Source organism: Haemaphysalis longicornis, unplaced genomic scaffold (genome assembly GCF_048455015.1).
Source record: "Haemaphysalis longicornis isolate Haplotype H1 unplaced genomic scaffold, Haemaphysalis longicornis Haplotype H1 scaffold_10, whole genome shotgun sequence".
Classification (NCBI taxonomy): domain Eukaryota; kingdom Metazoa; phylum Arthropoda; class Arachnida; order Ixodida; family Ixodidae; genus Haemaphysalis; species Haemaphysalis longicornis.
Window position 1 is genome coordinate 39,026,437 of NW_027526204.1, and position 23,697 is coordinate 39,050,133.

The following is a 23,697-nucleotide window of genomic DNA, read 5'->3' on the forward strand; positions in this document are numbered from 1 at the left end:
CCTGGAAAAACACTCTTCATTAGGTCGGCGGCACATATCGCATCCTACAAGCTAGCTCTTTTATCTCCGATCCGTAAAAAAACGTATAGTAGACCTTCGCCATCTCCTTTGCAAGGCAGGCGTACTTACTCGAGAACGACCGCCCTGGAGATCACGCATAGATAGTAAGCCAAGCTAGTTGCTATGATCCAGAAGCAGTCAGCCCACAAGACGCACCAAAGAGCGTAGACAAAGCGGCGCTTGCTTCGGGAATAAGGTGTGTGCCTGTAGAATATAAAACCGATATACGAATTTCGGTTATGCGTGACGCCTAATAGGGTAATTGGGTATTTACCTCATGTTACATGTAGTTAAGGGGGACGGCAAGATGATGGCTGTGATGAGTTTCCTCTATCAACAGTCACCGGCCGCGAAACCTGAATCGAACTGCTAACGTAACTTCCAGCGGATCAACCGCAATGACCGCTCCGAGGTTACCGTGCTCACCATTGCTATAGTATACGGAGCAAATTAAGGGGATTTCCAGAAAAATACCCTGGGCCTTAGCGCCCTCCATAGCACCAACACCGTGCTACAGAAACGCCGAAAGGAGAGCTGCCTGGTAGAAAACACAGCGGACACGCTCCATATACTCTAAACCGACATACAAGGTATAGTATTAACAGTTGGGCTGGTTGGTGTTGATGCATCGTAAGTAGCGCTTGAAACGGAATGACACAAGAGAAGACACACACGACGGCGCTAACTCCCAGCTGATTCTATTATGCGTAAAATCAAATATTTACTCAGAATGAACAGGTGCCTAGGTCAACCCCGAAAGTGCAGTAACCTGTAAAATAAAATCTGTTGCGAGTCGTTCCATTTCAAGCGCTACTTATGATATACCAGGTAATATTTATAAGCACCCTCACATTTGACATACCCACTATCACGAAGAAAATGGCCTTCCCACTTGCGTTTTCCAAGTAACCGTCTCCCAACAAATCAGTTCTTCTACCTTGGATGTGTGCGACAACTTGAAGAACAATTCGAGGATTTATTTGAAGTTGTATTGGCGCCACTATCCGGCTCGGTTTATCACAGGATTTTTTCCAGTCATTCATTTTTTTTGGAAAGCAATCAGTAGAGTGTGGTTGCACGTGATTCGTCGGTAATTTTTCATTTTTTTCCGACGAAGGTTACCTCTACGGTATTTTTATGCAAAATTTCAGGTGGGAATTCACACAGCAGTGTCTACTTAGGCTCAGAAAACATGAACGTCGCATGTTTCGCAAAATGCTTGAGAAAGTTAACGAGGTGCCAATTGCTGCGGCGGTCCTTCTTGGGATCGCGTAGATAAAAATAATCCGCTTATCTACTAGATTCACAGCTAATTGCGTATAAAGACGAGAGCCTTTTTTTATCGCTGCCCCGTAATGGCCCATAATCTCTCCCCTTCCAACCTCTCACTCCCTCCCCTCGTGTCGCACTTTTTCCAAGGTGACCAGTATGGAGATTTGCTAAAACAATTCAATTATCGCACTTTCAAACGCTCACACCCCATCTATTTTTATGTTTCTTTACTACTAGACGTACAACGCCACCTGGCGTGCTTTCTGGATTTCGGGGTCTAACATTGCTTTAAACACGTATTTAATTATTTAGTATCGGTAAGTTAAGCTCACAGGTCCAAGGTGTAATTATGTATGTATTCTTTGCTTTAAAGTTGACTAATATTTTCAGTTTTCTTCAAGAATGTTGACACATATGACGTCGGCTACCAGATCTTATAATTCTAGAAGCTTTGGCCTGTATCCACGTCTAGTTAACGCATTTGCTTGAACCGTTGGCCGGGTGGCTGAATCGAGAGAGTTGCAGACAGCAGGACACCATTTTCTTGTCTAGGTAGCCCAAGAAGGACCACCTTGTCTAAAATTTGTCCAGCAAGAACCGACAACTTTCCACCACGAATAAAGTAATTGCAAGTGCATTCTACCAGAAAATGAGGTGTATTTCACGCATGAAAACGTCTTGTTTAAATAGTGCATGTAAGATATGAGGTGTAATTTATTCACTAGCACGCCAATATTCACCTGTGGCAGGATATCAGATACCTATACATACGAAGAAACTCAAATGGTTCGGCATCGCCGCAGCGCTTCATTAGTACAAGTAAATGCGACTAAGTGTGGAGATTTGTTGACTGACGAGCTTCGTCAGACGATTTCACGCAAACACGGGATCGGCGCATATAGAAACCGCAAAGCGGGAATAACCTTTTGCTGTCCCCCAAAAGATGCCCATTTTTCAATCAGCTGTAGTTCGAGGCAGCGTATGTAATATCTACGTTCTCTATCGCATTGAAAGTTCTGGTTCGTTACAACGAAGCTCACCTATGTGAATACTTAAAAGAAGTCACCGTCGAAAAACGATGTCTTGAGCTGGGCTACTACGCTTTGTGCACCGCGATTCTCTGTATTGGTGCCGTACACAGAGCGATTGTTCTGCCCGCATTCTATAGGGTGGTCATCTCAAGACGAAGCCCAGGATATCTGCCATCAGACTATCGGACCCAATCTACCTTATGTCACAACGCTTGCAACAATACCAATTATTTCTCACTCACGGCCAAAACTGTTCACATGCAAAAGCCAAGACATGTATTTCGTCAGTTCACCAATCTTCCCAGCGGCCACGTTTCACTATTTGTTGACAAAATAGTTCTGATATTTCTAACTTTTGCACTTCATTATCGCAGGCAGCTGATCGTATCGCAACGTTGCCCCATACTCACAGCAACGAGGACATCTGAGCTTGTTGCCCAAATAAAACATTAAAGTGCTTGGAAAGACACGTTTGCCCACACAGGACGCACCTACCGTTTACCAAACTTCTCGTATAGCTTCCGGACTAGCCTTGCGCATTGAGTGTGTAAGCTCGGTTTTACCAAGAGGTCAATGCCGGTTGGAGAACCGGTGATCATGTTTTTGAGGTTCCTGAAAGAAAAAAAATAGGATTTTCAATAACGAGAAATCTGAAAAATTGCTTTGGCGTGGCATTGCGATTGTCGGTGCACCAGCGCGATGCTGCATGAGGGGGTAACAGAAGTGCAAATTCCACATCAATTCTTGCGAACTGACAGGATTGGTACTTGTGCGGGAAGCATTCTGTCGTCCAGTAAATGGTTAATGTTATTTTCTAGTGTCGTATACCGCTGCTGATACTTTTCGAAAGTAGGTGGTGCGGTCCGTCACTTACGATTTGTTAATAACTGAAACATCAAGGCTGTGCAAATCAGTGCGCTTACTTTGTAGCTGCCGGCATACGCAGCACCTTTTAATCTTGAAGCTTCTCCGCGAAAGAGGCCAGCGATCAAGGGAAATAGGCACTGGTTTATGTAGGTGGCAATTGGCCGATTAAAGTTCAATAAGTATTTGAAGGTTTTAAATCCAGATAACAATGTAGCCGAAGGAATCACCTGCAGGCTTCAACGCCAGGTCTGCAACCTGTCTTTCAGTAAAACCTGAATTATTTGCGAAGTGCTTGGTACACAAGCGTACGATATTTATTGCAACGACTAACTGCGCATGTGATTCGAGGGCACTTAACTAGCCTCATACCGCAGCGCAAACACGCGCGCTTTTTTCTCTTGAACTACATTGGGCCGCTGTCTTTTTATTTGCTCCCTCTCCCTTTCTGCGCCGCAGTACGTGTTTGTTCTTGTGAGATGGGGTAATTTTTTGAATTAAGCAGGTTATTGCTCCCTAAATACAACTCGTAATGAGTAAAAGCATAAAAGTTCAAAGTACACCGAAGTGTTTTTTAATATATGGTCTCGTTTTTCAATGGTGTGTTTTAGGAATCTTGACGCGCTTATTCCAAATGATAAAGTTCATGATTTGAGTAATCGAGTATTTGATTCTTATTTCTTGGCACAACGAAGGCGAGGATGAGACTAAAGGCGGAGTGGGCCTGACAGGGGCCTCAGCCACTCGATTTACAGCGTACATATTGACACGTCTCAAACCCACATCAATCTGAAACTCACAAAACCGTTTCCCGCATAATACACCGGAAAACCAAATTTAACTCAGGTGGCCCAAACTCACAAGAGGGATTATGCTCAATAATCTAGGTTGTTTGGTCTACTTCAGCGCTTGCCTCATCCTTGGCAGCGGTTCGGACACGTCAGAGCAAAGACAAAAGCTCCGCCTCACAAACATCGCCCGATTTTGCCCTTTACCTTCTCTACTGAAACTTCCAGAGCTGCTAAATAAATAGAGAGCCGTTTCGGTTACGCAGTCAGCGCTCTTGGTGCTGCTTCTAGTGCTGCATTTGTGCACAGTCACCAGCGGTGCCATAGGCGGCACACTACCATCAGTCTCGCCACTATCATCAGTAGTAGTCACAATTTCTCCATAACCATGATCTCCATCGTCTTTTTCCCGTAATCTACATCATCCTGTGGGGTTGTTCCTCAGTCGAGTGTCGAAATAAAAGGTCGGTTGAACTCTCGTCTCTGAATGTTTATTCGCTAGCACCTACCTAATGGCTGTTGCATAACCCGAAAGCCTAGCAAAACATTGCGTTCCTCCCACACACACCTATTCATTTCCGGCATTGTCTCTTCCCCACCAAGCTTCTATAAAGCTTGGTGGGGAAGAGATCCTGCGCTTGTGGCCCGAAATAGCCGTTATCACATTTCTCTCGTGAAACAATGATCTGATAACATAGATCAGGCTTTAATGCACAGCCGCTTTCATTCTTCACGTCATGGCACTCTGCTGCCCTTAATGTGGAATAGCAAGATGCTTCAAGAACGCTGGACCCCAACCCTAGATCCTACGTGACCTCAAGAACACCCTTCCCTTTCTAAGACTTCTAAGTCGAACGGCCACATCATGATCCTTGAAATGAGTCGGCTACTTTACCCTTTGACTTTCTATAACCCCCACCCGCCACCTATTTAAATGATGCCTTACTGTCGCGAAGACATTTTTTTTCTCCATTTTTATGTCTACCGCAGTGTATACTTGAGTGTGTGCCCCTCGCAGGACACAGAACCTAAAAGTACCGGGCACGGTAGTATCCGCCACCTGTAAACTACGATGCCCACTAGGTAAGTGCAACTTGGACGCACAAACTCTTGTACCAACGAAGATATATATGTTCTGCCTGCGAAGTTTTCTCTGTGCAAGAAATCCCTTCCCCACTGTACTTCAATGTATGACCGTGTCAGTAAAGTGGTCTAGCGTGACGAAGGTTGGTAACACTGTTTGAGAGAATTACCTCCTTTGTTTTAAAAACCAGCGTAGAATGTACAATGCATCAAATTCAGGTGATATAGCTTGCGCCTCTTTACCGCCCGTGACACTACCCCCCAAGCAACCATTGTGGACGCTACCGGCAAGCATCTCCTTAGTTCTGCAAACAAAAAAGACACCTCAGGCATCTCAGCCTGCTGCTTATATGCCACAAGGTTGCCATCCCAACTGCGAAATTCGAAGCGGTTCACCATTTCAATTGACCCAAAGGAAAGGCGGAAATATAATGTTTCTCGACCTTTGGTACAGCAGAGAGAAGCCTCCAAACTCGTTTCTACGGGCGGAAAGTGAGTATCTGAGGGGTGATATAGGGAACTTCTAAAAACCAGTCTGAACGTAGATATGGTTGTTTGCGTTTTGATGCAGTTTCTTATGCTTTCGCAGTGTCCTACGCTTTCTTGGGCTCCCATTCCAGTCTCTCACTTTAGACAGCTTTGGCTTTCTGTTTACTTTGTATTCTATAGTGAAGCCATGTAAACGTGAACAGAAGAGAAGCGTGCGCTTACGAATATGCGATCGTGTGCGTATGACGTGTATGACGAAATTCCGATCTTTTAACTCTCACCTGTACACTGGAGTGCAGAAAAAAACTCCCACAGGGGACCACGACTCTTCTTCTCCTGTGTACTTGAACTGTCAAGTAAGAAAGTAAGGACAATGGGCACCTTACCTATTTAGAAACCTCCACAGAAACATTCTCATGAGTAGCATCGCGGCGTGCGGGAAACAATAGTTTAGTACAGCGTACATTTCCCTCGTCCCTAGAACGCTTGTAGGTGGAGAATGAACTGAGTGCATATTACAAATTTCATTCTTAATTTGCCCTTCTTGTGCTCAGTTTACCTTGAAGTAGGGGTCTTAACAGTTGCAGAAAACATGCACGTCTTGCACGTGTGCCTGCATACGTATGTTTGTAAATTTCCAAATTTTAGGCGTTTAGCGCGCGGAAACTACAGTACCGCTTTTAGGTGATGCGTAGTAGAGGGCTCGCGATTAATTTTGGCCACTTGGATATCCTTAACATTCTTTAAAATCTCGAGACATGTTCGTTTTGGCTTCTAGTGTCCCTATAATTTATGAAATAAAACATTGCAACGATTGTAGACAAACATTGTACGCAAGCACTGTTACGTATTCCTGTGTTTAAACCTGGTGACAAGTAGAGCTGAGGGCGCGAAGCTTTTGCTCTTCCTGGAGTAGTAATTTGCTCTAAAGAGCAAATTCTTCGCTCGGTGGCGTCTTAAGAGAACACTGATGTGAATTTGTGAAGCTTCTGTTCTTGCTTGCATTGCGTACACTGGCGCAAATAAACACACTTTTCATTGTTTGTACGGTCGATAAGGCGATATAGATTTTTATAACGCCTGAAAGAAAATCTAAGGCGATATCTGGGAATCGTAACGTTCACTAGCCAAGGCGTATATCCTCTGCGTTCATTTACTTCGTCCGCCTCGTACGCTCTGCACGGAGCGTTTCCGCGCCACCGGGAACGCACAAAGGCTAAGCGCTTTTCCCCCAGTTTTGGAGCGTGCCCAGCTCGAGCCTTTATCATAGGAGGCGTGTTAGCGTCAGCCCAAGGGTCGGTGATTTGGGACGGACCGGAAGCAGTCGGTGCTTATAACAACACCACGCCAACGGGAACTCTCCAGTGCGTCAGGGTCCGTCTTCACGCGTTATGCCAATTCGTTCGCGAAAAAAATTACGTTACAGAACAAACATGTTCAATTGCGCGATAAGCAATAAATTAACTTAAAAAACTACGCTATCGCGGATTTGAACTTGCGAATTGCAAAACAACAGACCTAACGCTACAGACCACTCGGCCATGAGCCAGCGCTCTCACGAACGGAAATTTAAAGTGCATATTGTATACCCTGTTCTAATCAGCCTGTTTCTAAGCAGCCTGTATAGCCTGTTCAAAGCAGCTTCTATAAGTATGTCGTGTATATCGCTCGTGCACTAACTGTTCCACAATTTTGCACAATTATGTAATCTCTAGTGACTGCATTCCTTAGGCACAAAAGCGATCGCGAAAGTGTGGTCCTGCTGCTGGCCTCTGTGCTAGTTCACCTAGCGAAAAAAAACGCTTCCCATGCCTTGGTTTTGTACTGTAAATAAAAGGTGGGTTTATTTCAATTCCTTACTACCTTCATTACTTCGCTGACTCTCCTCCCACCTTTAAATAGCCTTCGATTTTTCTACTAGCGTACCAGCAAGCGAAGTGTCGCATGTGCGCTTGTGTGGAGCGCCCTGGACTTGGAACTTCATACAATCTACAAACTAGCATACAAAAAAAAACATTCTTCACGGCTCGCGGCTGCGGCGAAGTGCTACGACCAAGAAATCCAAACCTGGGCCGTCCAGCAGGTCTCGGCGGCTCTTGAACGACAAAGGCCGAGCGAAACCGTAGGGACGTTGCCCCAAGGGCGACCGAACGCGGGAGTAGCACGCGCCGTAGTCAAGTAAAGACCACCCGCTGAGAAGACGTAGGGGCCCGCGTCGCGGCGCCATTTGATGGTGGTGTCGCTCTGCAGGCGACTACAATAAAGTTGCTTCTATCTATCTATCTATCACGGCACAAACGTGTTGTGGTTTAGTTTAAACTGAGCGAACGAATTCTACGATTCGCCTGGGGCCGGCCGACTAATTTAGTCGTAGGGTCGGCGAGCCATGTAGAAACGGAGTCAAGTCAAACCACATCGTTTCAGCGTCATAAAAAAAACGTCATAGGAAATAAGCAAGGAGGATTCAGAAAAGAAGACAGCATTTGCAGATTGGCTTGCCCACTGAATAAAGTCGTGTAAACGTAGCCAGGCATGGCATAGGTACTCCAGACTAGAACTTGCACTAGTATTCTCGCAATGTTTAGAAACCCCTTCAGTGTACCTTTAAGTACGAGCACTGGTTTTCCTGTGTCCCTCGCGGAGTGCAAAACGAACGTGATAGCGTTGAGTGGCCAAACTAAGCTCATGTGGTCGGGGTCCGAACGTGTGTGTGTGCGTGTGCTCGTGTCGCGTGTGCGCGTGTGCGTGCGTGTGTGCGCGCGTGCGTGCGTGCGTGCGTGTGCGTGCACGTGTGCGCACGCGCGTGTGTCTGTGTGTGTGTGTCTGTGCGTGCTTGCGTGTGTGTGCTTGTGTGTGTGTGTGTGCGTGTGTGCGTGCGTGTGCGTGCGCGTGTGCGTGCGAGCGTGCATGCATGCCTGCGCGCGTGCGCGCGCGCGTGCTCTTGACACGTTCGCTTCACGATGGATTCCGACAGTGTGGGCCTGCTGATCAACTATGCTTAGTCTAATCTTGATGACTTTGTTGTCACTAGCCACGACTTGACTCCTCTTTGGGTATGCACAAAATTTGTTGCTAAAACCCTTGTGGACTTGCGCCAGAAAGAAGCGACTTGCTGTAAATCTCACCAATCGCCGGAAGTTAATGCCACCTTCATGACAGGTAACCGCCAAGAGATCGCGTGTTATTTTTGCGCGTCGGCCTCGCAGTGTAGTTAGGTACGGTGCGTTTGTTCGAAAGAAACTTCTCGGTTGTTTACGAGTCGACCAAACTGTATACGTTCTACCCCGTATTTTGGTTCTGTACGTTGTGTGTTTTAGCCAACACGAATACCCCGAGGCTTCGGTGCTTAAACTGTAGTATGTTTTTCTAGGAGGACGTTTGTATGAGGTGCTGCATGCTTTGCAGTTAATATTAACCTGAAGGCGTGTGGTACCGCTGATATGGTTGAGTGTAAAAAAGACCATGTTCGGTAGGCCAGACGCGTAAGTCGCTTCGCATTCGGTTTAACGGATGGCGTCGTAAGCGTAAGGGTCTCGCAAAGAAAAACCGACAAAACTCACTTCTAAGACTCTCCGCGAGGCTTTGGCACAGTATGGGACAAAACTTTAACGTTTAGCGTAGGCGAAGCCAGAAAACACTATACTAAATTTTATGTAGTGTCTAGAAGGAATTGCGGAATTGCGTTATACCTTGCATGACGTGCGACTGTACACTAAGGTGTCCCTCAGGCTGAAGATGAACATGTTCCCAAGTGCAAGAAACACATCCAAGGCATTGAGGATTACAAGGCTTTTCTTGAAGCTGCCCTCCTCCGCAGATATCTGTAAAAGCCACGACACGTGGACCGCAACTGTTAGCCACCACCACCACACCAATCCTCACGAGGTCAAAAGATCACGGGTCCAAAAGTCTGGAATAAGCGGTGTAGTATTTTCTTGCAGATGTGTTGAAATGACTGCTCATAATGGCCTTAGGCTTTATGTTGTGTTTGTTGCACAATTACGAAATTACACGTGCGACGAGAGCTTAACGAGACTACAACCGCAATGAAAGAAGTCAATGCGTTTTCAAATTTTTTATCTTTGTTTGAATGCTTATCGTTAACTTGCTATGAAAATTTGTAATGGATGCAATGAGATGTGAACGACGATGAAAAGGATTAGTTAGGCTGCGATCCTTCAGCATCACTTTCCTCTCGTTTTACAGATTCGCAAGAAAATGTTAATGGGGAAGTTTCAAACTAACACCGATTCAAGGTTGTGAAGCAAATATTTGTGACGACATGGTCGAACTGAGTTTGTGCTGCTCGTTTTTATCTGCTGCAAGTGTCCGCCTCCACTCTCAGTACTCTTCTGTCGACAATCTGTCGCCTCGATTTCTGGTTTGTTCGCCCTGAGGTAAAGTGTTGTAGAGCGTTGCAAATTTATAATAATATAGCGGGAGCAACGACCGATCGGCATGTCGGCGCCTTTTCACGTTGTTCAGCAGCGAAATAGGCGAGAATACACGCATGCCTATAGGGCTATCTGCCGTGTGAGTGTCGTCTGCTACGCTGTTTCCTTGAGAGTGGTACACCCCCTGCCACTACATCTGAATGACTTTGTCAACGAAAAGCCGTAATTATTTGAAGCTCAAATGCGCGTTTGATGAGATGCGCGTTTGATTTTTCTTTCGGATCACTTGCCCCGCTCAGCGTAAGCAGGACGGGATGGGTTTTTCTGACTGGAATGGGCTCAGGCCGCTGCTCGATATAATGCGATAAAAAAATCCTATGAAGAAGTCTTGTGCCCCACGCTGCTTAGCTACCTATGGCGGCAGCTAAGACACACAGGGGGTGTGTTGCCTTGAGGAGAACAGCGGAGCAGACGACACTCAACACAGAAGATAGTTCTATGCGCGTGCGGGCACTCTCGCCTGTTTCGCTGGTGAACACAGTGATAAGGCGCTGACATGCAGATCGCTCGTCGCTCTCGCTATAATTTTAAAAATTTGGGAGGCTGTACATATATTGCACCCTTTAGGTGTCGATCCGCGGAGTCCAGTCATAGTCAATGGTGCTCTTTTTTAATACGTAAGCATATCGGCGACAATTGGGTCCATCGATTGAAGAACCCCGCTACAGATAAATAAATAACTACAGAACGTATGTGAAGACCGGGACGTCAAGTCCCGATTCTGGGCTATGGGGAGACTTGAGCTGCGCTCGCACTACCGCTACTGGCGACGCGTCCGTCCGGCTTCTTTATGTGTACCATCATCACTTTGACGCGCTATAAACTGGGGTTGGATGAGAGTGCGGGGCCGAATACGCGGCAAAACAGGTGCAATAGGAATGGTGGCGACGCAAGGCCTATAATGCCGGAAACAAACGAGGTAGATGCAGCCTATGCCGCATCTTAAGCGAGGAAACGTGAACGATGAACCGGTTCCAATGTAAAGCACGGTGGTTATGGGGTACGTCGGGCGGGTTGGAATTGCCATGTTCCCTGTTCCTAAACTCGGAGCACGGTGTACTTATCGAGCTCAGCTTATTTCCCCGATGAAGCGGGATTAAGTGTTCATGCATTATAAATTTCTGCCAGCTTTCTAAAACATTTAAAAGCGGAAGTGTTTTTTGGGTACAAGAACGCGAAGTTTTGTCTGTCCGCGTGTCGGTGACTCGACTGAGGCTCGCGGCCAAAACGAAAGAATGCCTAAACGTGGCATATATAGAGGAAGAACATTCCAAAAAACCTGAACTTTGGACGTGGCTTATGCAAGTTCACATTAGTCGACTCCCATAAGCTTACTTTATCCCAATATTGTTTTGAAACCAAGGGTACCAGCGGTCAATAAAAAATACTAGGTGGACGGGCTGTTACAGTAACACGAAATAGGTATTAAAAATAGTGTGGAAGAAAGGCGACCAACCGCCCCACCCCCCCCCCCTAAACAATTATTTGTATGCTTGTGCTATTTCACACTGATGTATGGACTCAAACAACAAGAATGCACAACTAATGGGTAAGCAGAGGCCACTTGATTTTTTGGTCCGTTTCTCTTCCTGAATGCGAATATGAGTGCCGAATTTGCTTCGTTATTTTGTTAGATTTTAGGGCGCAGCCCTTTCGCGGCGAGTATCAGGGCTCAGCGGTGGCGGCGTCTGTCTATGTGCGCCTATCAAAGAGAGCGAAAGAAGCAGTGTTGGCAACAAAAAAACTAAGAGGAGCGTCTGTTCAAGGTTGAAGAGCAAGGCAACGGCCGCGGAAATGGCACCATGTCTCTCCCTTCCAGTAATAGACAAGGTGTGCAGCTCCTTGCACTGTCGACCATGCAAGTGCGAACCATTATTTGCTTGTGTAACAATTCTTGGGAAAGGCAGGACTAAGAATGAGATGGAAATTCTTTAAGCGTTCTTGATACGACAACATCAGGAAGGCAACTGCATTAGCGCAACGTCTATTAGCCTCAGCAATAAAGAAATCAGCTTCCTTCAAACTTGAGCGGTGCTTATACGAAAGCTGAAGTAGTTAAGTGAACATTAGCATATTTTTATTCGATTCACGCGTACGTGTTGGCGCACCCGGTGGCGTGGTTTTTCACAGGGTGTAACGGCTTCTCCTATTCAATTTTCAGTTGCTAGTCCAAAGTTGTGTTGTCTTGTCTCTCCTTGTGTTTTGCGTCCATTTATCGCTGTTTTCCCACCCGTCAATATCTCCCAACTGGCCCAGTAAGCTGCACCCTTCCAATCCCAACTGTTAACTGTGTTGTTTTCTTCGTCATTACAGATTCGATGTGTTCGTAGAAACTGCCTATGGCCTCATTATCGTAACTGGATTTTGGTGCGTAGACTCGTGCTATCTTAATCCTGTACCGCTTGTTTAACTTGAACAAAGCGCCAGCGGCACTTTCATTATAGCTGAAGAATTCCTGCCAGTTGTCTGTTTTTTCTGTATGAAAAACGAATCCAAACCCCGCAATTTTTCTCGTCTTGATGTCCTCGGTAGCACTGAACATCACTCCAGTGAGTTCCATGCAGCATTTTCTTGTTATGGCATCTGTTAGCGCTATAATATCCCATTTATTGTGAGGGAGCCCCTTTAATGGTACTGCACAGTTTCTCTCCATATCCAGGGTCCCGCGTTCAACGTGTTCAGGTTAAAGTACCATTTTCCGCCTTATGGAAGTAACTTATGAGGTTAAACACCTTTATCAGACTCTCAGCGTTCAAGGGCGCTCTCCGTACGGACCGAGATATTCTTAGCACCCTATGATGTATTGTTTGCATCACAACCGCCGTGGTCGGATGCTTTACAGCTGCTTCGAACTGAGGGCCAACTGTTTCGTTGGTCAGTCTAGCGAGGTGTAGAGCAACAACTATACCAGGGTGACCAGATCCTTCCATGGTGAGGAAGTGCTGTTTGTGTCCCAAAGAGCCATGTTACCTTGGTTGCAGGCGATGTCACATTCTACTGAACAAATTTCGCATGAATTGGTGGTATTGCTTTAAGGTTACATTTCATATTACCGCTACGAAATACCTGCACAGGGTAAAAGAATAGCACCAGGGGATGGTGTCCGATAACAACGTAATGTGGCATTTTGAAGTGCTGCATGTATCAATTTTTATAACTACTTGATAAAATTTTTCACTTTTTTGCCCGGCAGTCTTTGTGTTCTACTAAAAAAAGCGTACATGAATCAGTGGTAATTTTTTACGATAATACGCGGTCTTTCAGGACGAATGAGCTGTGCCAGTAGGTGAAAGGAGGGAGACTGGGGCAGTGTTGGCGCACATGGTGCGTGTTATAACAAACATTTAGTTAACGGTGCCTCTTCTTGAAAAGAGTCACACTTGCCGCTTTTTGTGGAATTTTTTACATGTTTGGAGTGATGAACGTACGAGCAGAACGGCGAGCGGCCACAAAACAGGGCTAGATGAATGACGGCTAACACTACATTGTAGGCAAAGATGCGCCGCGCCGGCTTTAAAGAAGCCATGTACACAGCCCTCCTCTTATTCAAAACGTGAATGCACCCACGCGCTGTTACTTGTGAGAATTTGAATTTGAAAGTAGAACGCAACCAATGTTTGCCAACAGAGCTCGCAGAAATTGTCCGCCATCGCAGGTCAGGGCGAACGATCCTATTTAGTATTGATTATCAATATATTCCCTTATTTTATGTTAACCAACATTTGCGCTATGTTGTTCTTCCGCACTCGTCGTAGACCAGCGTGTTCATGGCCCTCCTTGTGTTACCACTCGTCTACTTAACCCTTCGGCTCTTGGACACAGGACCCTGCACCTAAAGTGCAACAAAATAACTCGATCTCTTAAACGAGACGAGTTATCTTGTACACTGAATTGTTTAAAGAATTTGCGACCAACATGAAATCGCATGAAACACCTAAAACCGAGAACAGTCCGGAAAGACAAAGGACTTGGAAAGGCATGCAAACGGCCAAGAGTATTGTGATTGTTCCATGGTGTATTGTGAAGTCCACAGGTGAATAAAGAATACATTAGTGAAACTGATGATTTCTGTTGACTTCCACTTCGATGTGGTTTTCTCTGGGTCACGGACATGTAGAGTTCGATATTATTTTAATACAGAGCCTAAACGCTGTTTCATGTCACCGCAAGACAGTGGAACATGAAAATGTGCTTACCGTATTACTTGCCATTCGACTGGTAGAGGTGAAAACGTCCATGGCGGAAGCAGTAAACATGAGACATAATACAAAAAAGAGTAGTGCCGAGGTGTACTGGGCATGGAAAAAGCGGTACAGAGACACCGCGAGGATGATCGCCTGGTGGAGGGACAGTGATGAGGTGGGGAACGGAAAATTCAATCAATCCACTAAAAATACCGTGCTTCCTCTGAATAACAATATAAACAAATTTGGCCATTTTGTACCGGAAAGTACCATTATATACAAGGTAACGCAAAGAAAACAGCGCTGGCTCCCCTTTCAACACTCGAGATTTCCGATGTGCCTTGCGGAAGTGAAACAGCTTTTTAACTTCCCGTAATAACAGGACAGGAGCCACTAAACATGCAGTCGTTAACAAACCTCACACTGTTGTATCTGTTACGAATTCGCTGGAACGGTGAGAGACGCCTTTTTAAAAATAGGGTCTAAAAAATTGCTTTTTTCACCAGCTTCAGCGCCGTGTTTGTGCTACGTAACGGAGCCTGCCATGCACAGTAGTAACAGAGAGCCCAGCAAGCCGAAGTGCTCCGTGTAGCAGTGCTAGTTAGGAGACGGTGTACAAAGTGTACGCAGACGAAGACGTGTGCTATTTTATAAAGGTGATGGTCGATGTGAACTTGTACTGATTGTTGATAATATTTTGATACCGTATTTGGACAATTACCGCACCCACGATTGTAGAACGCAGTGAATTTTTGGTAGCAAAACTAAAAAAAATACTTTGGCGCTTAAGCTGCGCACAGATCTATGACATCACATCGCGCACGTGACAGATCAAATTTTATTTATTGCCCGCAAGTGGAGCAGAAAAAAAATCTTTCTGCTTTCTAAACTTGCCCACTTAGCTTCTGCTGCATTAAAACTGTAGCAGAGAAAATAGAAAGTGTTTGAGATTTCCGATACCCTGAACATCATACCTTTAGGCGTGACGGGCTGTTGGTTCATATGCTGCTAATATACAAATGCCACTTGGGAGTCTTCAAGTTCTCCAATCAGTTTAGCCGAGGACTGCTGAAGCCTTGCGTGAAAATATGGCACTGCTTTTGTCAATCGCGTGCTAGCAACTCGTGGACGCACAAAGTGTATGACTCTACTCGGTGCCACGAAATGCAAGAACGTAACAGTACCTTGCGCGTGATAAACGCTTCAGATAGTGGCAGGTGTTCAGAGCCATTACGATTGAAACAAGATCTTACTTGCAGCATACGAAATATGTGGAACAGCTGGGTTGGGTGTGCCGACAGAAAAATGGGTGCGCCAGAGTTTGCTCACCTTTTGCTGATGGTATAGTCTGGATTGTATTGGAGTGGATTCATGGAGGGGTCGTGTATATCAAATTTCTGTTGGCCGATTTTAATCCGGTTTTATTTTTTACCCTTTTGTAACCAATGATCAAATTCGAATGCTGGGCGTAGTAATAGAATGTGCGCGTTAGAATCGTGCAAATTCGGTATTTGTCGTCGGATGTTCTATACCTATAGGAACTTCCAGTAAGAATGGTCAATAGCTGTCACATCTGCGGTTACTTTATTGCCGCTGTTCCTGTCAAATTTCAGGCTCGACATTTTCGCTCCTCTTTCTCTCCTGCCAAACTGTTTTGCATAAATGGAAAGAGAAGCCAAGCCTGTCTGCTACGCTTAGCAGGTTGCCGTGCCGACAACTTAAGAGCTCAAAATTTGAAGGAATTATGTTTTAGCAAGTCACTCAACTTTATTGCTGCACAAGAAGACGTTATTTAATAAATAATAAAACAGGCTGACAATATATCAAATTTGCAGCTTTACAACGGAGGCAGTGAAGTTGGGGAGGCGATTGTAAGAAAATTTTGAAGGCGCCTACGCATTTGTTATAAGTACTGGGTGTCAAATTACAAGTGTCGCATCAAAGGCAGCGCAGTGCTCTTTTGAGTGTGCGGTGCGATTACTTCCTTAAATTTTGCTGCGTGCTATCTGCGGGCTGTACGCCATTGCTGGTCAGCTTTCACTACCGCAGACACTCAGGCCGCTTGGGATATGTGACACTATTCGATCCCAGCCACGTTGGATGATTTCCTGACAGAGACGAAAGGCGCAAACGCGAGTCTGCCGGAATTTATGCGCACCAAAGATGCCCAGGTGGTCAAAATCATCTGGAGCCCTCCACTACGGCGAGCGTAATTACCCACATATAGCTTCGGGGCGCTAAGCCTCACAATGAGCAAATTTTCGTTGCTTCAGATATTTTACTACTGTGCCGAACAGCCTGTCTATAGGTGGGAACTGTTGCACCGCCGCGTAAGACTATTGCGACTTGTACTTATTGAAATGTCGCGGCAGTAGTGGCGCCAAACGTTCTTCTGTATCCGCAAAACGGTACGCTTTCCGTATAACTATGAGCGCGGAAATGTGTTGCCCAGTTGCGCGTGCTCCTTTGTTTCCTAACGCAAAAGCGAAGCACGTGCCATGGAATGAGCGCAATTATTCTTTTTTGCAACCTTTCCGGTCAAGCGCGAATGACAGTGGCTTTTTAGCATGCAAATTTTTCTAAATTATTCGGGTGTCCACCTCTTATTCAGCAATGTCAAATTATGTAGGTTCTATCGCTGAAGTGTTATTCCAACACCGTGGAGGCATGCTTCTTGATTTCTTGATATTTGACTACTGGGTGGCATCAAGCTAAGATAGTAAAGATAGATGTAGACCAGAACGCACGGGAAATACGCGGAGAAAACCTTTTTTTCGGGTTACTTTCAGGAAGAAACAGAAACAAAAGGCTTGGGTACTTGCGCCGAAGAAGATAGAAGTCGTACGTTTATGGAGAGACGTTAAAAAACGGTTAAGGCAACCCAAACGTACCGCACCGATGCCCGTCTTCGTTTGTCTGTATATACGCCCACCTGTATGATGCTGATGCGGGTTTTCTTTTTATGTAAACAAGCACCGACGTACTCAAGCAGACACGTACTTCTCCTTTTATACTTGTGACCCACATAAGGTGTGGCCAAGACGCCATCCATCGGTATGACTGTGTTCTTAACCTTACAAGTCAAGGATAGGTAACAGGTAATGACTTCTTTCTAAAGACCTCTTAGCTTGGGTAATAAAGGCACCATCAAACGTAAGAACTCATTTACTTCGGGAGCGAAGCGAATATTTACACGGCCGACTCTGTACGCCGAAAACCTAATTATTAAGTTTTGCCGGCAGAGTACAAAAAAAGGTCAGAACGTTGCTTTCTGAGCGAATATCACTACGTGATGAAGCCTTGTTTTGATTACGACATAAAAGGGTGCATATGCAGTGTACATCCTTTGTGAAAATTGCCTAAGCTACGGCGCCTGTGCCCGTAGCAGGCGTGAAGACGAGAAGAGGCGCTGCGGTCGCCGGTGGCAGTGGGTTGTGCGGGTAAAGAGAGTGAGGAGGACGTTTGTTCTTGCTTACTTTCTGAAGCATCCGCGTCCACCAAGCGCAGCGCACTGCCAGTTTGTCAGCTCAGGCACTTGGCAGCAGGTGGTGTCGGGGAGGACTCAGGATAAATTTGTAATTACTCTGTTTCGTGCACAGCCGCGCAACGTCAAAGTTTTTATTTTTATACAGCGCTTGAACGCTTTTTTGCAAGCATGCCCAGTTTACATTTCAAGCTTTCTTCTGCAGGCATGATATATCCATCGCGGGATACACCATTTCTTTACTGCGCGTGCACATTCGAGAATACGGGATGACACAATAAACAAAGCGCGCATCCAATCCTGTTATGAAGGGCCGTATAAAATAGGTTGAAGAAATGGTCCAAGCTGCTTAGTCTCTACATCAGTCACCTGTGCCTAAATTTCAGAACAAAATTTTATGTGAAACTTCAATGCTATATTGCAACAGAATATTTCTATTGCAGAAAATATGAGACGCAATTTAAACACTTGACATAATCGAAAATCTGTATAGTATCTTTTTAGTTTCTGGGCTGTGGAGTTTGCCAGCTAACCAATGGATATTTCTGTGGGGTATAACAAATGATCTTAGGCATTACCTAAATTTCGCGCAATGGTCGATTCATCCAGAAGGTACCAAGCTTAAACTTCAGTTGGAACGTCTTCTGATCAGCCAGGATTCGACAATGTGTTGGGTTCGACAACATTGAACAGTATTGCACACTATAAAATAACTGGCTCAACAAAATAGTCGTTTTCTCAATTTACAGTAGTAGCAATTGAGCCTAGAAGTATTACCCAGCTTTTTAGAGTTTCGGTGATTTGTAAGCATTCTGAGGCTCTAACACACTGCTAGTACTCAACTGAGAAAATCACAAAACGATATCGACGCGAAATCACCCAACCCAATCTAATGAAATATTATTCTGTTGTCATAAGAATGCTGAGTGCGAATCATCACAGCGTGGTAGTTTTTTGTGCTCACCAGACGTTCTATGTTGGATGTTGTACAGGTGAATGTTTTCTGTACTTACTGTTATCGTTTTCAATTTGGTTTCTTGCTTCACCTGGTATCTTCAAATTTGGACGCAATAGTAAGTGCCTTCCGTAAAAGACGAAATATTAACTAGGCCACAAGCAATGTCAGTGACACCTAAAAATTCTCAAGAAGTGTGTTTGTAATTTTCAACAGATCTCAACAAACCACCTAATGAAACCGGTAAACAAACCACCTACACTAGCTTGATCACGTGGTTCCAGGGTCGTGATCAGACTCAGACGAACTGGCATCACATGCCATTTGCGGGAACACCTTGTATGCAGGGCACAGATAATGCACTACGCTATGGTACCGTCGCCTGCTGCCACCACGAGAGTAAAAATAAAACGCCACACCGGCACCATTATGAGGGCATAGTCGATCAGATTTCGCAGTGTATATTGTTACCACTGCAGTTTTTCACCAGTAATATATGCTGCAAACTTCTCGGGCACACGGGACCTATATGGACGCTTGGTCGCATATCTTCAACCTATGATATAGGCCCCTCTATAACACGAATGGATACGCTCTATTTTCATTGTTGCATCGCGTATGCTCGAATGTGCACGGGCAGAAAAAAATGGTGTATCCTGCTATGGATATTTCATTCTTGCTAAAAAATGCCAAGAATCAACTTCGCATGCTTGGAAAAAATTCCCCCGCATTTCCCCGAAGGAGAGTATGAGGAAGTGCGAAGCACGGGGTGATGCTATGAGGGGGAGTTTGTTGAAGTTTGGTGGCATTTTGCCCGTTAGTTACATTAACACCCCCTCGTGATCACGTTCGGCTTAACACGCCTCGTTTGTCCCTCTGCGGAAACCTTGGTGAATTAACGTGTATGTTCGAGAGATGTTCGAGAGGGAATGTAATCACGCACACACACACACACACGCAAAGTAAAGTGAAACGACAGTATTTATTTCAGCACTTGTTTGTGTTGTCGTTGTATGCGACGGTCATTACGACCGCCTTGTGGTCGCTAAAGTGGACCGTTAAGGGTTGTTGCAGCCGCTATAACGCCGCTGAGTCGCCAACGCACGCCGCTGACGACGTAGTTTGAATGCGTTAAAGATATAAGGTGTGTTACTAACACTGCCATCAGCGTCGCGTCCGTGGCTTAGTCCGTGTGAAACCTGATGTTTTACCATACGATTTGTTTTTCCTTCTGGGTTTACATAGCATTTGGAGAAGCAGAATGGATGTGAGAAATGCAGATGTCAATGCAAAATCGGTGGGCAACCACTTTGTAGAGCACGTGTGTAAACTGCGGGAAGTTTTTGTTAAGCTGGAGTATGATGATGATGTGATCACTGTTATGAACGAACTAGCTGTATTGAAAGTTCACAAAAACGTAACCGCCAGCTAAAAGCTCGGCGGTTTCTTTGTATGTTGCTTTCTTTTCTCAGCCCTGAGGGCTGATTGTGTAGTACTTGTTTTGTTGTGCCCAAACGGCAATAAAAAAAAAAAAGTGGCGTCCGTGGCCTAGTCGCTAGAGCGTCGCGCTGCGGCCGCAAAGTCCTCGGATCGAAACCTGGCGCCGGATGCTGTTTTATTTTTATATAGTGTACTGGCCTGGCTGGCGTGCCGAGAGAGGGTGTTGCGAGCTGGAGAGTAGTAAAGGGGCTTTAGGAGAGTAGGCGAGGGGGCAGAGGAGGCGCTATGCGAGCGCCCTCACGCGTCGGAAATCCGGCACCGTTGCTAGGCACGGTAGCTAGCTCCGTTGCTAGGCTGCGGACGGAGGACGGCGGTGGAAGCAGGAGTAGGCCCGACTAAGAAGTGCTTCGCACTTAAAAAGAGTTCGTGCGCTGTCTAACACAAAATGGCAAAGATTGGACGATGCGCGGCTGTAAATGAAACCGTTTGGTTCCAAATTCATCCTGAGTCCTCCACGACGCCACCTGCTACGCAGTGCCTGAGCTGAGAAACTGGCAGCGCGCCGCGCTTGGTAACGCGCCTGCTACAGAAGAAACCAAGAGTGAACGCCCAACCTTTATCTCTTTAGCAGCGTAACCACCTGGCAGCGGAGACCGCAGCGCCGCTTCTCGGGCGCACTCCTGCTCCGGCGAGAGGATCCGTGGCCCAGAAAAGTTTAAAAAAACACTGTACGTATATTTTCTGCATCTCCTGTGATACAAAATGCCTTTCAAGCTTAAAAACTTCTTTTATAATCGCAGGCTTCCCAGAGATCTGGCAGTTCGTGGGTCACAGTTCGCATCCGGTTATAGCTACATTTTGCAGTTCAACTGATACAGTAGGACATACTGGGAATGCAAGACAAGAGGAACATATTAACACCTCCAAAACAATAAAAACTGTTATTTGCATAACATTACAAAAGTCATGCTTACGACAGTGATGGCTGCAACAAAATCAGCGATTCCGGCATTGAACAAAACCGTTGCTTTGTGGGCAAGACCACAAATTTGTGACTCGAATACTTCAAAGGCCTTTCCACTGTACAGTAGTACCATGAGGAGGGATAATATCTGTAAAGAAAGTAAAAATACCACGTTTCGCGGATTCGATACCAGCATTAAAAAATTAGACAGTCGCGGGTTTTCTCTGTTTTGCGCATGTTAACTCTGGTACAAATTTAACGGGCCGATTGCGAGTTTTTAGAACGGTTCTAAATGCTTAGTGCATTTCGGGTGGTGTGTGAGTTATTTAAATATCTGTATGAGGGTAATGTCGTCCTGCTTAGAATTTATTTTTATTTTACAAATAGTTCAGTGCGACTCCCATGCAGACAATCCAGTTTACACAAAACAAACGGCTACAAGATACTCATACACATGGTAAACTTTTCGAAAACACAGAAGGCTGGGAACCAGTGTAATACCAGGCCTGTAGACTACAGATGCTTTGGCGCGGTGCTTCTAGCCCAAAAACTACGTTTTATGCATTTACAAAATGAGAATAACCGTCGATATCTTACTTGGAATAGATTTGGTACAACAGCAACCAGAGCAGAAAATTTCATAGCGCATACGGACGAGGACAAGAAAAGAGAACAGACACCAGAGATCGCTTCCTTGGAGTTTAAGAAGCACTCCGTGGTGTCTGTTCTGTTTCCTTGTCCTCATCCGCATGCGCTAGGGATTGTTTTGAAATTCAGCACCAACTCGCCCAAGAATCCGCACCCTTAAGCAATCAGAGAAAGACACTTTGAAATTTTTATATTGCGGAACTTCTTTGCAAAGTTTGTCACAGAGTGGTACGTTCAACTGAGGGTTATTTGCCGTCAAATTAATTCAGGGAAAGTTTTTATTGTGCTAAAATGGCTAGTAACTCACGTGCCGTCATGTCCGTGCTAGTGTAAGTAATCCTGGGCGCCAATAGTGTCCATGGTTAACATTAAATTGATGTAAATTAATTGAGCGCACAAACCCATTTTTGCGAGAAATCACCTTCGTTACAAGGGCCAGAATTGTTGGCAGCCTTAAGGGTCAGATGTTACCTACAAATATTATGTGATTTACAGATAAATATACTTGTCTGGAGCATTTTCAGTTTAATAATACATTTTTCTCCTCTGGCATTTTTTCTCGTCTCAGAAATTTTGCGGATATAACTGTAACTGGTGACATAATTGCTAATAAGGACGCACAAAAATGCTTATTTTTTACCGTGATTTCTAAAGCTTTAAAGCGGACGTTTTTTAATAATTGCGAAAAAAACTGGTTTATTTGGTTCAATTTTATGAACCAATGGGCGCACCATCGTAACAATTAATTTTCGATATTTGAATGCATTCTTGATATTATCAATATTTGACTCTCAAAGAAAATACAATCGTTGGCGAGCACGTTCATGTTAATAGGGCTTAATAAAGATAAAAATATCACCGGAACAAGAACGTTTCCTTCAGCCCTACTTCAGACCCACCATCGATGGTGGACAATGGCTCTGCTGCCTTTGCGGGCCCTTAATTGCTGCGGAAGGATGAATCGAATCATCCAGTACATACGGCTAGATGGCAGATTGCGAAATTTTATCAAAGGCACACGTTCACGAAATACTCTATGCACAGTCTGAGCTTTCGCTGTTTATAACAACGTTGAGAAGTGTTAAGCTTCGGCTATTCCTTTTGAAGGTTTATCTGGTAAGGTTGCTGCGGTGCATTTCAATAAGATGGTGTGGAAAAAGAGCTTTAGAGCTTTTAATAATGTTTGGGATACCGTAATGATAATGGCATTGTGTTCGTTTGTTAAAGGTTTCTGAAAAAAAATTGGCCGCGTGTCTGCTCTTTTCGTTGAAAATGTCGTCGAAAGACGAGAGTCGGTAGACATTTGCCAAGGAAATGCACCCTTTGCTTTCCCACTCACCTCTCATTCTGTTCCTGTACCGTCGAACTCATCGCAGGGTAAACACGCTAAAGGTTTGCTCAAGGCGATTTAATTTAGTGCGTTCTACTGCTACAGGCCGGGTTCCTTGATGACAGCGCTGCAGTACAGCGGCGACGCGCGTGAATCGAGGCGGCCGACAACAACGTTTATAGAACCGCATGGACGTGGTCCACGTTCGTTTCAAGCAGAACGTCGAGGGGTGGCTGCAGCCATTCATGCCTATGTTTCCGAGACCAGACGCCTGCCCTGTAAACTCTGATACTTACATGTACTTTTTCCGGTCCAAAAAGCTTAGTTGTTCTATCCCAAACTCTAGTTACAACTTCCAACCAATTCTGTTTTCTCTTTCTGCGTATAAATCGCTAGGTTTATCATTTTCCGGCGTTTAAGGCGGCCGCAATAGCCCTTCTCACGCCCGATTCTTGGCCAATCCTCCACGTGGGGATGTGCCCAGTCACCAGGAACAACAACAGAACGCGGAACCTAGCTTGTGGAACCTTTCGTTGGTATTGCCGCGTGATTTTTCATATGCCACCAGGAGGTGGCGCGGGCAACAGCAGGCGGCGGTTTTCCGCAGTAGATGTAGAATATCATTTGCTACAAAAAAACGAAGCATCCATG

At 45.3% G+C, this 23,697-nt stretch overlaps 1 protein-coding gene across 2 annotated transcripts in view; it reads right to left on the bottom strand.

Moving 5' to 3' along the window:
* Positions 1-23,697, bottom strand: part of LOC144158390 (ATP-binding cassette sub-family C member 2-like) — a 147,633-nt gene that overhangs the window by 76,798 nt on the left and 47,138 nt on the right. Inside the window, exons 3-8 of one of the 2 annotated variants that reach the window (XM_077689260.1) lie at positions 21,079-21,216; positions 14,238-14,378; positions 9,277-9,408; positions 5,869-5,936; positions 2,859-2,975; positions 130-264 (exon numbers count right to left, since the gene is read on the bottom strand). In XM_077689260.1, the coding sequence (XP_077545386.1) occupies positions 130-264; positions 2,859-2,975; positions 5,869-5,936; positions 9,277-9,408; positions 14,238-14,378; positions 21,079-21,216 (731 nt within the window). The remainder of the gene's footprint in view (positions 1-129; positions 265-2,858; positions 2,976-5,868; positions 5,937-9,276; positions 9,409-14,237; positions 14,379-21,078; positions 21,217-23,697) is intronic. The other variant, XM_077689261.1, reaches the window with a different exon arrangement.